Genomic DNA, 17,643 nt, shown 5'->3' with positions numbered 1-17,643 from the left:
TTCATTAAACCACTGTAGTATTGGTAAATAATAACGTGGTAAATTATCTTAAGACTCAACTGATGCATTTGTGTCTAACCTTCTTGACAACAACATAGATTGCTAATACAAAAATATTTTCTCACCATCTGAATTAAAAGGTTGAGAAGGATGTTCTTGATAGATTTAAAACGTTTATTTCAAATGATGTATTTTTAAATATTTTTTTTTTTTAATATATTTACTTTATATATCGTTTTAAAGAGCGTTTTTTCTCCTAAGCCGAAAAGTTTTTGAAACAGCTCGCGATATCAACGAAGCTTTTGGCTTAGAAATAACTACTGAATGTACAACACAATCCTGGCGGAGACGAGAGTCTTGAAGATGATGAGTGTAGTGGTCGGCCACAGTATGTTTACAACGATCAATTACGAGTCTTCGTCAACATCATTCAACGCACAACTATTGACAAACTTGCTTCTGAATTAAACGTAACGTATACGATGATTTCTACCTACTTGAGAATGATTAAAAAGACAAAAACACTTAATAAATGGGTGCCCCACGAATTGAACAACCAAAAGAAATGCCGTTATGAAGTATCATCTTCACTTTTTTCGGAATAAGAACGATCCGTCTCTCGACTGGGTTATGACTTTCGATAAAAACCGGGTTCTTTACGATAACCGGTGACACTCAGCTCAGTGGTTAGATGCCGACGAAGCTCCACAATACCCCTCAAAGCCAGAGTTGCACAAAAGAAAGTCATGCTGACAGGTTCCTGATCTGCGATTAGTCTCATCCATTGCAGTTATTTTAATGCCGACGTAATCATTACAGTAGAGTACTATCAACAGATGGATGAAATGCATCAGAAAATTGGACAACAACACCTAGCATTAGTCAACAGAAACGGCTCAATTCTCTTCCATGACAATGCCCGATCGCACGTTGCTAAACCGACTCTGCAGACGTTAAACGAATCGGACTATGAAACACTGCCTCATCTTCCATACTCTCAAGACTTCTCACCTACCGACTATCACCTTTTCAAGCACTTCGACAACTTTCTGCGTGAGAAACGCTTCAAAAACCTAAGCGATATCCAAAACACCTTCAACGACTTTATCGCCACCAGAACACAAGACTTTTTACGTTACTGGTAAAAATACACTTATTTTATACTGGCAATGTGTAATGATTCTCATGGTTCTTATTTCGATCAATTACTTTTTGTTTGAGCCGAGATATGTTCATCTGAATTTAAAAGTTAAAAACTCTAAGAACTTTCTTGTGAACTGGATATGTTTCCTAAAATAGAAAACTAGAGAACAGCTGCTGCATATTCTTGCAATTCTGTTAATTTTTGTTAATACCTTTATAGACCCCTGTATATGCTGTCGAAAGCCAGTTTTCGCCAATGCTGTTATATTCGAATGTTGATCGAGAACCTCGCGGACGCCAGTTTTGATTTAAGGAGATTTTTTTTTAACTGACAAAACAATGTGTGTACTAAAGAAACAGAAAGATATATATATATATATATATATATATATATATATATATATATATATATATATATATATATACTAGCATTGGCGCCCGGCGTTGCCCGGGTGTTTGGATGTGTATGATGAGCAAAAAAAAAAAGTGGTAGTAGGAAGGCAGGCTCGAACCCGTACCGCAAAGGAGGAAAAGAACGGAATAAAACCTAACGTTTATGCTGTTACGACCACCGCCAAACCGGAAGTGACATTTTGAAAAATTAAGGCGAGATAATATAAAGGAGACATAACTTTCAAAAATATCGGCGAAAAAAGTGACCCCCCCCTGTAGAAAAGTGCCTAGTTGAAGGGGAAGATATTAATGTTTTAGACAATTTTTCGATATTTGTCGTATGAAATATCGAACTTTAAAACAATACTGATCTTGAAAAAATCCGTCGCCTCTATTGAAAGTTTAAGGCAGACATGCAAACAGACATACATACATACATTTATATATTGGTAACTAAAAATTTTCGACCCATACTGATAAAAAAGCTTGCCCTATCTCTGAATACACTTTATGTAAAATTTCAAATGTTTAGACCAGAAATTGTGTGAGTAATTTGGTATAGACCGCAGACGTAAATTTTTTTTTTTAAATTTGACCCGTATTATGACCCCTTAAAATTTATAGTTTCGGGCTCAAATCACTTTATTAAGTTAGATCCAGGTTCAAGGAACCTATATCTAAAATTTCAAGTGTCTAGACCCAAAATTGTCGGAGGAGTTTGGTAGAGTTCTTAAAGGTCAAATCGTTGAAATTTGACCCCTTAACAGCCAAATTTCTAGCTGACACCCGTCACATCGATTTTCCCAAATCTCAGTACCCGGTATTTCAAATTTCGAGTCTATAGACTAGAAATTGACAGAGTTATTGCGTAGGGAAATGTACACAGACAGACAGACACACACACAGACAGACACGTTCACTTTTATATATATATATATATATATATATATATATATATATATATATATATATATATATGAGAGAGAGAGAGCGAGAGAATTCAGTGATAATTTATTATAGGGAGAGATACCACTTACATAATAATGTAAACCGTATTTAAGCAACCTCTGACCCCCTGCACGCTGATAGCAAGAGCACCTTCTTGATTTTTTTCCATCGATGTTCAGCTGTTAGTGGAGTGTAACTTCGTTTTCAGTTTTCAGTGCCATGTAACATGATTTTCAACTTTTTGACTCTAGTATCCTTTTAAAGCGCCCTCTCCCTGAACCGCCCCTCGCTCTCGAAAACAATGTGTATTTCAAAACATCAGTTAATATCTAACTGCGAAAACAATTTTAACTCATAAACATCAGATAGGAGATGAAGTTCCAACTCATTTTTTTTTTGTTGTTAAAATCCAAAGTTTGAAACCAAATTATGTTGTCTTAGATGTTAGCATTTCATATATATCAGAAAAATAGATTTACTTTTGTTAATACCTTTTCTAGCGCCATTAGATAATATCAGATAAACACTTCAAGATGTTTTATGTGGATGAGCTCAATTAGGCAGATTAACATTTGAATGATGAATAAGCGGTTCAATACACTTCAAAGCTAATAAATATGCTGTACCAAACTATGCCTTTATTTTAGAGGTCAATTACTTTATTGTAGAGGTCCACAAATGCCGATTTTTCTGCTCTAATAGTTTCGTATTATTCAGACTAATATTATTGTTCTGTATGTTATGTTCACAATCCCATGTTTTTTTTGTTTTTTTTTGTGGGGGAGACAAAGGGATAGAATGATTTCAACAAATTCTCTCATTGAATCTATAAGATTGTAGTTTCTTGTTATATTTCAGTCATTAAACTATTCTGAAATACAATAAATAGCCTCAAGTTTACTGCTTATTTATAGACAGGTTTATATAGGATGGTTTGGTGCACTATGCTATATCCAAGCATCCGATGATAAAACCAATTACATCGTATTATCAAACAGCGTTGATATAAGCGTATATGTATAATTGAAGAGTTCATCGATAAAATAAAGTAGTCATTGTTGGTTTCTCACTTTTCAGGAAGAGTTTTTCATCTGCTTAAAGATCTAAATCATTAAAATGTTTGCGCCTAACAAATTCCAGCTTCTGTTTCGGACGTTGTAATTGAGTAAGAGTAAGAGTGTAGCAGTACTATATATTGTGGAGTAAACGATAAATGGCCTTTAATACACGTTCAATACTGCGACACAGTCAGTATAATGTAACCTACATTAAATTTACATATAACTGTGTCTCCGAATACATTTTAGTGGTTGAGTATAAAAATAAAGTTTGGTTTTGAGTTAGTGTTAGATAGCGTTTGTGAGCGCGAAGTTATGGTTACAGGTCAGGATGAGGATTAGGGCGCAGTAAGACTTAGTCATATAGTAGATAATTATAAGAGTGGGGTTAATGTTAAACTTATAGATTTTTTTGTTGCGAAGTGTTCACCACTTATCAAGGCCCGGAAGCCACTCAGAGATAAGGGTTATTGCAAGTACATTACGTTAGTGTGGAGAAGTGATGAAGCTGGCGAGAAAAATGTCAACAGGTCAAAGTGATATAAATAAAAGAGTAGAGAGAAAAAGAGAGGTGTAGACACAAAGCGAAAATACAGATTGACACGTAGTTCTGCGACCCACCTTCTTCCACTAACCTGCACAGCGCTATGATGTTAGTTGTCACTGTTATTTTGACGTGTAACGTGTAAATAAACAAATCTGTATTAAAAACATAAAAAGTGTCTCGTATTCATTTTAACACGAAAGACTTTTCTTTATACGACTAAGAGAACTTGATGATCACAGCCCATTCATATATGTAACAAACGGAGTTGTTTTGTATCGAATCATCTGAAGTGTTCAGGTTCGAATCGACGGTGTTCTTCGCGATCGTGCCGAGTCGCGTGGGCGAAATTGTTCGGGGTTTAGCTGCTGCGAGTGATATTTATTTATTTTTTGTTCTCTCTTCCTTCGTGAAGCAACAGAAACGCTGATAAAATACGAAATATCATGTGTATTACATTATAGCTATTGTCTTGAATACAATTACCGAAAAATAATCATCGAATTACAATAGTCTCGGAAATTCCACAAAAGAGTTAATATTCTTTTAGCGAACGTATAGGCACACGACGAATTCTGAAATATTTGTAAGTAAATTAAAATTCATCTGATTGTTATTAGCATCTCACCCTAGATCTGAAACTATGAAATAAAAGGAAATGACAGCTCAACCAAAAAGAAAACACGTTCAATCCAAACACACACTCAAACAATTAACTTCCTCTCTTGGGGCTTGCATTTACAAATATCCGAGGATTTAGAACTAACTTAGACGATGTAGAATCATTTCTCCTAGCAAACTCCTCGGATATCTTAGCAGCAAGTGAAATTAACTTGCACTCCTCCATCCCACCTAAGATCTTTAACCTGTCTGGTTACCTTCCACTTTGTCGTAAGGACTCTGACAGACACATGCACGGACTGGGAGACTATATACGTTACACCCTCCTTATGTCTAGGGAATCTAAGCTAGAATCAGGTAACTAGCCCTTCATGTGCTTTAAACTAACTTTACAGCATAGCGTTAGCTACCTGTATTTGCTTTATCGCTCTCCATCAACCAATGACTGTACTATAATCAATCATGTCTCTGATAGCATAGATGTAGCACTCTCCTCCTTGACACTAGCGCCCAAATACATGTATTTGATGACTTTAACGCCCACCACAGAAGTTGGCTTGGCTTCCGTAATTACACTTACACAGCTGGTAGCATCATCCATAACTTTGCTACATCTCATTCCCTGACACAGACAGTAACATTCCCGACCCGTCTCCCAGATAGCCAGACCAGCAAGCCTCACTTTTGGATCTATTTCTGACAACTGTTCCTGATGATTGTGTAACAAATTCTCATCACAGGAATACTGATAATGCTGTGATAATGATAGACATTACTCGAAACTATCGACCCCAAGTTGAAGAGTCATTGCTCAAAACGACAAGGTACTACAATTAGGCTGACTAGGATACCATTAGAGATCACATGAAAGACACCCCATGAGGAAATATTTATACTCTTCCTGCAGAATAGTGCGCAAATGAGACTAATGAATGGTTCAAAGCAGCAATTGAAGCACATTTTCCTACAGGGAAGTTCTATAGCAAACCCCACTCTCCCCAATGGTTTACTTCTACATGCTCAGCTGCCATTGATCAGAGGCAACATGCATACCGTAGATTTATCAGGCATAAGTCTTGTACAAGCAGACAAAAGTATATAGAAGCTAGAAATAATTGGGAGAAAGTAGTAGCAACAGCTACTTGCCCGTCAGTTTTCCTCAAATTCTACCTTTGACCCAGCAAACCATTCCCTCCTTGATTTTTCTCTGAAGACAGAAACAACGTTAGATGATCTGAAAATCACGCCTTCTCAAGTACATGATATTATAAAAAAAACCTAGTCACCCCAAAAGCATGTGAACCTGGCCTAAAAATGTTCCACTTAGGTTATCTATAACCTCTTTAACAAATGTCGTAACGAATCTTGCTTTCCTGGTTGCTGGAAAACTGCTTCTGTGGTACGAGTTTACAAAAATTCTGGAGAAAGAAGTGACACATTAAATTCTCCTTAATTAATTAAAGTCGCCTCCTCTCTCTTTTCGCCAAAATATTTGAGTACTTAATTAATCAAGCTCTAGTCCACCATCTTACAGCTGCTAAACTTCTGTCTTATCACCAATATGGATTTAGGCTAGCCGGTTCTACTGCAGATTTTCTAACGGTAATCTCTGGACGTTTGACAGGGTATGGCACGATGGTCTTCTGATGAAAATAAAATCCTATGGTATTACTGGACGAATGCTTAGCATAATTAGATCCTTCTTAAATGAGAAAAGAATCCAGGTTGTCCTCGATGGGAGTACGTTCAACAACTTTGATATAAATGCAGGCGTACCTCAGGAATCGATCCTTGGACCTTTATTATTTCTGATATTCATAAATGACTTTTTTTTTACACTGTGATCACCGCAGAAGCCACTCAGGGATAAGGGTTATTGCAAGTACATTACGTTAGTGTGAAGATTTGATGAAGTGTTTACTTAAGGGGGCGATTCATTAGGAATTTGTTAACATTGGACTTAAAGACATCCAAGTTGTAGTCTGGGGGGAAGCAGGCAGACGGAACAGAGTTCCACAGGCGTGCAGTTCTAAGAAAGAAGCTTTGTTCATGGAATCCGCGTTTTGATTTAGGCACAGATATAGAGTGGGGGAAATTTTTCACAGTGGATTCAGCTAGACGGGTGTTTTTCGTGAAAGATTGGCGAGGTGGGGGACCAGAGATTGGAGTTCAGACGAGCACCTGCCATGGAAATAACGATAAAACAAGGATAGGCTCGCAACGTCTCTTCTGTGGGAGAGAGGTTGCAGGGTGGAGAAAAGGGCATCCTCCACTAAGCCACGAAGTCTATTTTATACTCTGTCAAGGCAGGATAGGCTGTTTTTAGCAGCTCCTGCCCAGATATGGCAACAGTATTCCATCCTTGGACGTACTTGGCTTTTATCTAGATAGAGAATTGCATCAGTAGTGAGATATCTTCTGGAGCGGTAGAAGGATCCCATCATCTTTCCAGCGTCCTTGGCAACATACTTTATGTACGTGTTCCATTTCAGATCAGGAGTAAAGGTCAAACCCAGAAGCTTGTCAAAACACGGGGCCGCACCCAGACGAGAGCCATCAGTCCCAATTGATGCCAGATGGGAATCAGAGCGTTGATGATGTAGGAATAGGAGTTTGGTTTTGGATGCATTAAAGGTAACCAGCCAAATTTTCCCCCACTGAACCACGCGCTCGAGATCAGAGGAGAGAGAATCAGAGAGAACTTTGTCATTTACAGCCTTTGATGTGTTGCCGTAGATGGTTGTGTCATCAGCATAGATATCAACGAATGATTTAAGTATGTGTTTAGGGAGGTCATTAATGTAGATCAGGAAGAGATCTGGGCTCAGGATTGACCCCGTGAGGGACTCCAGCATTTATATTGCAGGCCTCCGATTTTTGTCCATCTACCACTACTCTTATGAGCCTATCGGAGAGAAATGATTTAATGATTGAGAAAACATTTCCAGTTATACCGTAACTGGAAATCTTATGAAGTAGACCCTTATGCCATACCTTGTCGAAGGCCTTTGATATGTCAAGAGCAATTGCCCTAGAAAGGAAGCCTTTGTCAAGAGATTCACTAATCCTGTGGGATATAACCGTCAGCACATCTGCGGTAGATCTTGCAGAGCGGAAACCATATTGTGTGTCACTAAGAAGGTTATTCCTGCTGAGGTGGTTGACTATTTCTCTATTTAATATGGATTCCAGCAACTTACTCATAACACACATGATAAAATTGCCTTTGAGATAGGTATATTTTTGATGACACCACGCTCTATAGCAGACAAGTGGGGAAAACTAATGAGCACATATCTAAGTTAATGGCCGAAACCTTCGAGGAAGATCTCTAGTCTGTAGTGGAATGGGGTGAAAAATTGATAGTAACGTTTAACGCTGCCAAGACAAAGCTCGTTTCCTTTTATAGTTACATGAAACCTTACAACCACAAATAGCTATGGCTAGAGATATTTTACCTGAAAGCACTTCGTTCAAGCTTCTTGGCTGAACGTTCATAAGAAACATGAATTGGAATAGATACATTGAGATCATTGCTAAGGCTGCCACAAAGACAGTGGGATCTCTCTATCGTGCTAAAAGGTTACTTACGCCTTAAAGTATCCTGTACATCTATAAAGCTACCATTCTCTAATGTATGGAGTACTGTTGTCATATTTGGGCTCGTGCATCTGCGACTAGTCTCTCCCTCTTGGACAGGGTCCAAAAGATAGTCACCAACCTAATAGGTCCCGAACTGTCATCTAAATCTCAGCTCCTGTCCCATAGACGAAATTTCGCATCCCTCTGCCTTTTTTACAAGTGTGTTTATGGTGGATGCTCTGACGAACTATAAGCCCTTGTACTCCCTCGACGAAAATACTCGCGACAAACCCGACAAGCAGTGAAGTCCCACCCCTACACAGTCGAGATCCCTGGATGTAAGAAAGCTTTTTTCCCCAGAACAGCAGGACTTTGGAATTCTCTTCCGGTTTTCTGCTTCCCCAACTTTACTGACATGCAGAAGTTTAAGTGTAATGTGAACAGACATCTTGCTGCTAAACGTCCTACATAGTAGCCCCCTACATCAAAGGGGCAATACGCCTTGTTTTGGGTGAAAATGCAATAAAAAAATATGCGCGGTAGTCGTAAAAGGGAATCCTTATGTGTACGTATCTGATATAGACTTTCATAAAAACTATTTAAGCATTTTCTATATTGAAAAGTTTGAGCAAGTTGGTTTTCAAATGTCGAATCCTCATGTATTTAGATTCTATCGAATTGTATTTATTAAAATCATGAATTAAAATTAGACTCTAATGTAGAATTTTTTTCGGATCATTTATTTAATGTTACACAGGATGGACACATTTACTGATGGAAGGTGTCACTGTATCTATGAAAAGAAATGTCTCAATATCTCATCCCATCATGAAATTACTGGAGCCACACACTTTCTTCTTGTTGGCGATTAATTCGTAAGTTTTTTTTTTTTTTTTTTGTTTCTATGAAAAAATAATAAGTTGTTTATGTTAATCACAGTGTTCCAGAAGATTATATATTTAAAAATTCAATTGAACAGCTCAGTGGGCAAGATATTAAAATGGCAAAATTAAAGTTGTTGTTACAATTTTTAACCAAGATAATTCTTTTTGTTGTCGTTTAAGGATTTTTCAGGGCAGAAATTATCTTTTTATTTCATGCGTCTAAAAATTCTTAGGTTTTTATTATCAATATAAGTAGATAATCCCATTTTTTGTGATAGGTATATTCTTTAACGAAGTATTGCAAGTTATCCCCTTCCTGTTTAAAAAAACATGTTTACAAAGCACATTAATTATGTTTTAACGTATCTTGCCTATTTTATTTAAATAAATTGAATAAAATAATATCTTTCACTTTTTACTCAACAAACTCATTGAAATTCAATGTTTCTTCTCTCTTGAATACTTTAACCTAGAATATATATATACATATATATATATATATATATATATATATATATATATATATAAATTCATCCACATGCAGTACTGTTTCGTTGTATCACAATTTATTAGTGCAGCTAAACTAGCACCTTTCCCAACACGACGATTGATCCAAGAACCATCGCGTTGATAGTCGGCAGTTCCACCCATCCACCCACGGGAGCCGCGCGCGAAAATGTAATTTTCAAACAACATTCGTCCACCACTTTTATAGTGCTTAAGTCGCTTGTCTGTATTTACAAACAAACAAACAGACAATTAAGTAGAGAGTAAGATTATTTACGACAGTGCTTTACACTAAGAGAGGGATTTAGTATATATATACTTAATTGTATATATATATATATACATTAATTATTTAATACACTTAATTGTATATATATATATATATATATATATATATATATATATATATATATATATATATATATATATACATTTAAAGTGATGGTTGTCTAGTATCAACGAGAGAAGAAATATATTTAAAAGAGTGTAGCCATCAACAATTGTGGGGTTGTTTTTAGCTTTTTATCATATTTTTATTTTAAAATATTTTAATAACGCGTTTCAAGCTTTGGTTCGCTTTCTTCAGATATTTTCGTGAAAAGTTTTTTTTTTTTTTTAAATGGAAGTTTGAAATGTTATTTCTACATCTGCTGATACTAAATGTGTTTACCGAACACTACCAACACTTACTATTGGAGACAGAATGTCTGAGACCACATCACTCTGAAAAACTATCTTCCTTGTATAATATGGTGTTTATCGTTTTGCGGGGTATTTCATAGCATAGCTTTTTTTTAAAAACTTTTAGTCTCTATATTTATAATTATATATATATATATATATATATATATATATAAGCATATTTTTTTTATTTGTTTTAAAAACTTTTACATTAATAAAATTGTTTTTCTCCACTGTAAACCATATCAAGATAAGAACAAACAAATTAGAGAAAAAGAAAGCATTACTTGGTGCCAGAATCTTTAAATTATATTCATTTTCAAAAGTTCAAAAATCCAATATATGATTATGCATTTCCCATCAACTTCAACATGACATTCATTGTGTTTATTTGAACAGTACTTGGTTGATATTTATTTTTAGATAAAGAGAAAACACAAGACAATAGGTAAGCAACATAATTTGCGCTGGGCTGCATATTGTTATTGTTTGTATGCTATGGTATTATTGAATTTATTTTGAAAATAAAAATAAAACTAATTCAATTGTCATGTAGGAAAAAGGTGTTAAATATTTACGCAGAACATGATAGATTAGTCAAACACTTGTTCAAAATCACCTAGAATTGTTGCGTTGTTGGTACATTTTTAGCTGTCTTCGGAGTCTATTCTAAGGTCAGACATCCTGATTGAAAAACGGCATTCTTCTGGTTAAATAGAAATTGACGGTAAATAGTTTTTCTAATGCCCCTGTAACTTTTTTTCCTATGCAAGAGTGAATGATATACCTGGATATATCATGGTGATCATTAAGGAGATTGTAAACCAAAATGAAATCATCGGATTTCAAAGGAGAAAATGATAACAATGTGTGCCATACCTGCTACTATTTTTATATAATCTTATAATTACTGTGACATTTATGATTACTACTGTGAAATCTATGATCTGTGGCATTATGATTATTAATCTTTACAATAAAAAGTTGTATTTTTACAGGCGTGCCTTAAAAACTTTGTTAGCAGAAGGTGGCTGGGTTGATTTGACAATGACTGTTGGTGTCTCAGGTTTGTTTGATTTAGTTTCGCGTTGGTAAGTACTTTTTATTCCATTCCGTGCTGCTCATTAAATCGAATTCAACCTACACAAAATGTCTTTTATTTTTATATTGTTTACTTAGTGGGGAGTGCATGAACTATTATAGATTCGTGTCAGAGTAAGGGTTAGGGTTAGGGGAGTACATAAACTATTATAGATTCGTGTCAGCGTTAGGGTTAGGGTAAGGGGAGTACATAAACTTTTATAGATTCGTGTCACCGTTTACTCCGAGCGACATTTACTTGTACGCGTGAGCGCGCGTGTGTGAGAGAGTGAGAGACAAACTAATAGATAGACAGATAGCTCGTTTCGCTATATCTAATTATATTTAGTGATTAACTTATTCGGGTCAGCATCTCGGACACACTTTTTCCCCAAAATATCGCCAGATAAAAGGTGGAAAATCTTTTCGGGAGTCACATGGTTGCATCGTCTTCCATGTTGGGTCACCTCACTTAAAACATAGTCTTCTTTATGCAGAATTATTCTTTTGTCACGTAAACTGGAAAATTATCTTTAGTTCAAAGAAATTTAAAATAAAATATTTTATCAGTAATACACATTTTGAAAACTTACTATTACTAATTAGTATTATTACTTATTACTTATTATTTTTATTTGTTAGCTTAACACATTATGTTCTTATCATCTTTTCATCCGTAGATAATATAAAAACATACTGCAAAATCGAAGTCAATCAACGTGATTTTCATTATATTTTGATATATGTCTTACCCTATTTTCGTATCACATGCAATTGTTTAAAGTCATACAAAACTTTGTATGTGTTTATAGTTACAATTAGACAGGTATTGATTTAATTGAGTTTGAAAAAATATTGGCCTCATTTTTAGTTCTGCCAATATATTTTAGGATTAATCAATGAGGTCATGGGTGCTTATTATATAGTCCAGATAAATAATTAACATAATTTTTTTTTCGTTTTTAAAGGGATTATTCTGTGGTATTGGTCTCAGAATTATAGTCTATTTTAATCTTTTTTTTTTTTAATTTCATTCTTTTCCAACCAAAAGTACAAAAGAAAACTTCTATATCTGGTTGAAATATCGATAGTGCAAATTTTGTAAATTACATTATTTTTTTGCATTTTATGAAGAAAAAATAAGATTAAGCCATTTTCCTCATAATTCTAGAAGAAATTCCTTTATTCAAGTTCTATCCCTAAGTTTTCAATTGGAGTGTAAACTACTTTACTCTTATACAAATTAGTCGGTTTTATAACTCAAATTTCATCATTCAGCAAGTCTGAATAAGTTTCAACATCGAATGATTTGTGTTTAATCCTTATGTTTATAAATGATATATTAGCAAAACAAGTTGTAATATTTACCTGATTCACTGTGTGTTTGTTAATACTTAGTTGGGTTAACTGATATTTATCGATTTTAATTTATTTTATATCGTTATTAGACCCCGAGGCAATTTAAAACTATACATTTGTTTTGTTTTGTTTTTATTTTATAAAAACGAATTCTCAGTATATCGCAGTAAATGTATTTTAATGGGCTGTTTATGTAACTTTATTTTAGTGACTTAATTATACGAATTAATTTTTGCCTTGTGTTTTCTTGCGTTTATTTTTTCATTTGAGTGCATATGTGAAGCATCTGTTTATTCGGTCTCTGCAGTTTCATAACATCGCTTAATCCTTCATTCACATTCTTTAGCAATATTATACTTCGTTAACAATCATTTTTTAGTGTGTATGTTAAACATGATATTATGTAGTATCCATCTAAGTATTAAAGCTTTTCACAAATGTGAGACATCCAAGCATATCTGAAGTATATTCATTGAGTTTATAATATTTTTCAGTTAATACTTACATAGTTTTCAAATCTGTATATCTATAAAACTGAAAATGTGTGTGAGGACAATTCTAAACCTATATATTCAACACATTTTTGTATACATATTTAAAATTTTGTATATTGGATCTTCAAACACGTGGAGATATTCTTAATCGGTTTTCAACCGGAAAAAGGCTGCTATTGGGGCAAAATTGAGAAATTCGTGCGTGGGCGTAGCCGGATTTTTATCTGTTTGATGACTGTTTCACGAATGCGCATGCGTAAATCGTTCACATATCAGATTCATTATATGGAGTATAATTAGGTTTGAAAACAACTTTTTAAAGTTCGTGTCAAGTTGCCTTAATGGTTATCGTACTTCACTTATTGTCTTTGTTTAGGTTTCAAATTCAGCTCCAGTATATATTTTTTACTCACAAGAAGTGAACTATTTAGAAAAAAACATAATACTCGCATGCACATGTCTCAATATCTTTTTCATTATTTTACTTCATTTTATTAAAGGAATGTTACGTTACTTCTAATGCCGGGCAATGCCGTGTACATCTGCTGATATAGTATAATCTTATGAACATATTTTGTTTTTATAATGGTATTGTGAAGTCGTGTTAACAATATTACTTTATTCATCGATAATTTTCTTTTCTGTTTACTTAAATACCTTGATTTACTCGACAATGGGTTAAGTGTAACCCCTTCATTATTGATCCTCCCAGATGACTTTTACGCTAATAGCTTTTAGAACAATCTCTTATGAATTCACCAAAAATTATCTGAAATTTCCATACCAAGCATATCATTGTTTATCTATATATATATAAAAATGTAAATTTGGTTCGTTCCAAACGAATAAAACCATATTTCTACGTTACCAATTTATTTGAAATTTTCAGACAACCCATCTTTAGAGTCGAGGCATGTATTTATGTTATTAAAATAAATTTACCTCGCGAATTATTAAAATATTAAATAAAATAAATATATTTTTAACCGTGGTGCGAATCTGTTCTGTTGATAAAACTGAACTTCCGGTTCGATTCATTTTACAGCCACGAATTGAAGAAAGATTTCATTTTCTGTTTAGTAAGTAAAAAAAACAACAAAAAAAACAAAAACATAATTCATTTGTTTATCTTCCAAATTTTTTAATTTACACATTTTTTCTTTATTATATAAGGCCAAAAAAAAAAGTTTGTCGCTTGCTTTTTTAGTTTTTTTTTTTTTTTTGTTTTTCGATATAAGATTGGTTGGAATAAAAAACAAAACACGATTTAAACAATAGCGCGGATCATTCTCTGCATTAGCAGCGAAAAATGTTACTAAACATTTATTAATAATTATAAAATTAATAATTTCTCACTTTTACAAACATTTGATTTTAAATTTCTTTTTAAATGACGACTTTTATCGACTTTTTTTAATATCCCCCCAAATGGTGTTTATTCCGAAATCCGTTGTTAACATGGAGAGGTTGAGGGTGTTTATTCTGAAAGTCGTTCTTAACATTTGTGGAGGTGGACCTAATGTAAAAACATAAATAAATAAATAAATTAAAAAAAAACTAAATCATTTACTGATAACTTCTGATAACTTCTCACTTTTACAAATATTTTTTAATTTACATGCGCGGATGAACAAATTGTTGAATAGTGCGAAAACAAAACGTTTTTGCAATAAACTTCCGGATAATGTTTTGGGTAAATATTTACATTTAGGTCCACCTCCACAATTTTCTTTTTCAAATGACGTCTTTTATTGATAAATAAATTTACTTCTCCGCAGCTTTTATTGATAAATAAATCTACTTCTCTGCCACGGGTACTGAACCCCTCCTTTTTTTAAATAGTATTTTCGGGTGGGTATGCAGACAACAACTATCAGTTCAAATTTTTTTCAAATAGCCCACCATCCTCCAAAAGTGGTGTTTATTCCGGAAGCTGTTCTTAAGATTTGGAGGTTGGGGGGGGGTGATTCCAAGGTGGACCTAATCTATAAAAAAAGGTTTTTTATGCGCACATAAGCAACTATTTTTTATTAACTTTTTTTTTTACTTTTTTATTTAAAAATTAGTAAATTTCAATGAATACAATAATAAATCATTTATCATTAATATGTGTTTTTGGTTTTGTGTTGAATGAAACTTTTTTTTCTCATTACAATAATAATGAACCAATTTAAATCTTCCGGCATGCGTTTAAGGGTTACGAAATTATCAATAAATCGTTTAGTTACTAAGCCAACGTCAGTAAATAAAAAAAAAACCTGTTACGTGCGCATGCATTAGCCTTGCTAGGGGGCTAAGGGAGCGACCATTAATTATACTGGTCGCCATGGAACTCAACGCCCAATGAGTACCTAAAGTGGCACTTATGCACTTATGTTATCGTGCTATTTTTTAAAATAGTATTTTCATGTTAAATTCAAATTTTACAATATGTTTTTCTTTTATTAATTTGTTAAGTGAAAGTACAGATAACCCGGTCGGTTTCTAATGTGAGGAAAATCTCCCCCCCCCAAAAAAGGGGTACTCTGGATAATAACAAAACATTAAAATTGCCTCAGTCTCGAAAGATTTCTTCTCTACTGAACGAGGAAACAAACGGTGAAGTGTTGTTCACCTTCTGTTTCTCTCCCCCTCTCTCTTCCTCTCTTAATATCTCTCTATCCATCTCCCCCTTTCCCTCTTTCAATCTATCTTTCTCTCTATATCACCCTCTCCGCTTCTCTTTGAGCCCCTTTCTCTCTCTAACTTCCTCTATCTCTCCTTTCCTCTGTCTCATCCCTCTCTGTTTCTAACTCTCCCTCTCTCTCTGTTTATCTATCAATCCCTTTATCTCTCTTTCTCCTTCTCTTTCTCTATTTCCCTCTCACTTTCTCTTTTCTATCTATATATCTTCCTCTCTATCTGTCCATCTCTAATCCCTCATCCTATTTTAGTCTCCTAAATTAATTACAGTGAATAAGGCATTGTCAATACATGGATAAATCCTATTTTAGTCACCTAATTTACTGACTGTGAGAATAGAAGTTATTTGGAAATTACTGCTTCCTTGAATAGCACCAGAAGTAACTGGTAAAACCTTTCTAATTAAATTGATTTTGGCAGCCATTTGGTAACAAAATGACATAGCCTTAGCCCTTGCTGCGTGAGGAATACCTGCGACCTTGCTGCCAAGTAGAATGATTATTTATTCCACTTTAAAACATTCAATTTTTCAAAAATCTCATGTTCGACACCTCCAAAACATCCAATATGAGGAAAAATATTGCAGAAATGCAAACTTATTGTTTAGGATGAATGCACAATGGTACGCAAAAAATCACTTGAGGCTCTTGGTCGATCCTTGCAAGATTTGCGTGGCAATGTCAGACCATTTGGGAATGCAGTAATATTGCTTGCAGGAGATTTTAGACAAATGTTACCTGTTATTCTTCAATCAACACCAGCAGATAAAATAAATGCTTGCCTCAAATACTCTACTTTTTTGTTCCATGTGAAGACATTAAACTTAACTCAAAATATGCATATCCAGTTGTCGACTGTTCGATCCGCACAAAAACTTTTGCATCACTTGTGGGAAATTGGGTACGAAAAAGTGCCAGCTGATCAGAGTTAAGGGCAAAATTCTTTGAGTTTTAACTTCTGTAATTTCTGTAATTTTATTTCATCAAAAGAATAGTTAGTTTAAAAGGTTTTTGCAGATATTCAAATTATAAGAATTCCATTTGACTGAGTGAATGAGCTATTCTTGCAGGTCGATACAAAGATGTCCATGAACTTAACGCTATTATTCAATGTAAAATTCCAAGTGAGGTAGTCAAATACAAATCCATCGACACTGTTGTGAAAGCAGATAAAGTGGTTAATTATCCAACAGCTATATTTGCCAGGGATGCCACCGCATGTATTGCAACTGAAATTTGGTGTACTAATTATCATGTTGTGAAATATAAACCAATCCAAGCTTTGCAATGTCACATAGCTTGCAGTAAAAAAAAATAACAAACAATATCATAGAAACAACAATCTTAACAGGACCTTTCACAGATGAATATATCTTCATTCCATGCATTCCTATGATTCCACCGGATACATCATTACACTTTAGGAAATTGAACTTCCCAATTTTATTGTCATTTGTAATTACCATCAACAAAGCACAGGGAACAATCTTTACAACTGTGGGCCTTACAGTTACACACTGACTGTTTTTTCACATGGACAATTTATATTACGTATTCAAGAGTCATCAAACCGGAAAATCTCTATATCAGCTAAGAAAATGGAACAACAAAAACTGTGTACCCATGCCAAATGGAAAATTAAACCTATAAGAAACATGCTTTTTCTCA

At 34.3% G+C, this 17,643-nt stretch overlaps 1 protein-coding gene across 1 annotated transcript in view; it reads left to right on the top strand.

Annotated features, from left to right (window-relative positions):
• The window catches only part of LOC145277601 (allene oxide synthase-lipoxygenase protein-like), a 111,264-nt gene that overhangs the window by 59,740 nt on the left and 33,881 nt on the right, over window positions 1-17,643 (top strand). The window contains exons 9-10 of the mRNA XM_080129120.1: window positions 9,047-9,164; window positions 11,360-11,452. Of these exons, the coding sequence (XP_079985246.1) occupies window positions 9,047-9,164; window positions 11,360-11,452 (211 nt within the window). The remainder of the gene's footprint in view (window positions 1-9,046; window positions 9,165-11,359; window positions 11,453-17,643) is intronic.

This window comes from Euprymna scolopes, chromosome 6, assembly GCF_053919585.1.
Source record: "Euprymna scolopes isolate OS-2025 chromosome 6, ASM5391958v1, whole genome shotgun sequence".
In the NCBI taxonomy this organism is placed as follows: Eukaryota; Metazoa; Mollusca; class Cephalopoda; order Sepiida; family Sepiolidae; genus Euprymna; species Euprymna scolopes.
Note: the sequence above shows the minus strand (reverse complement) of the source record. Positions and strands in the feature narration are given on the sequence as shown.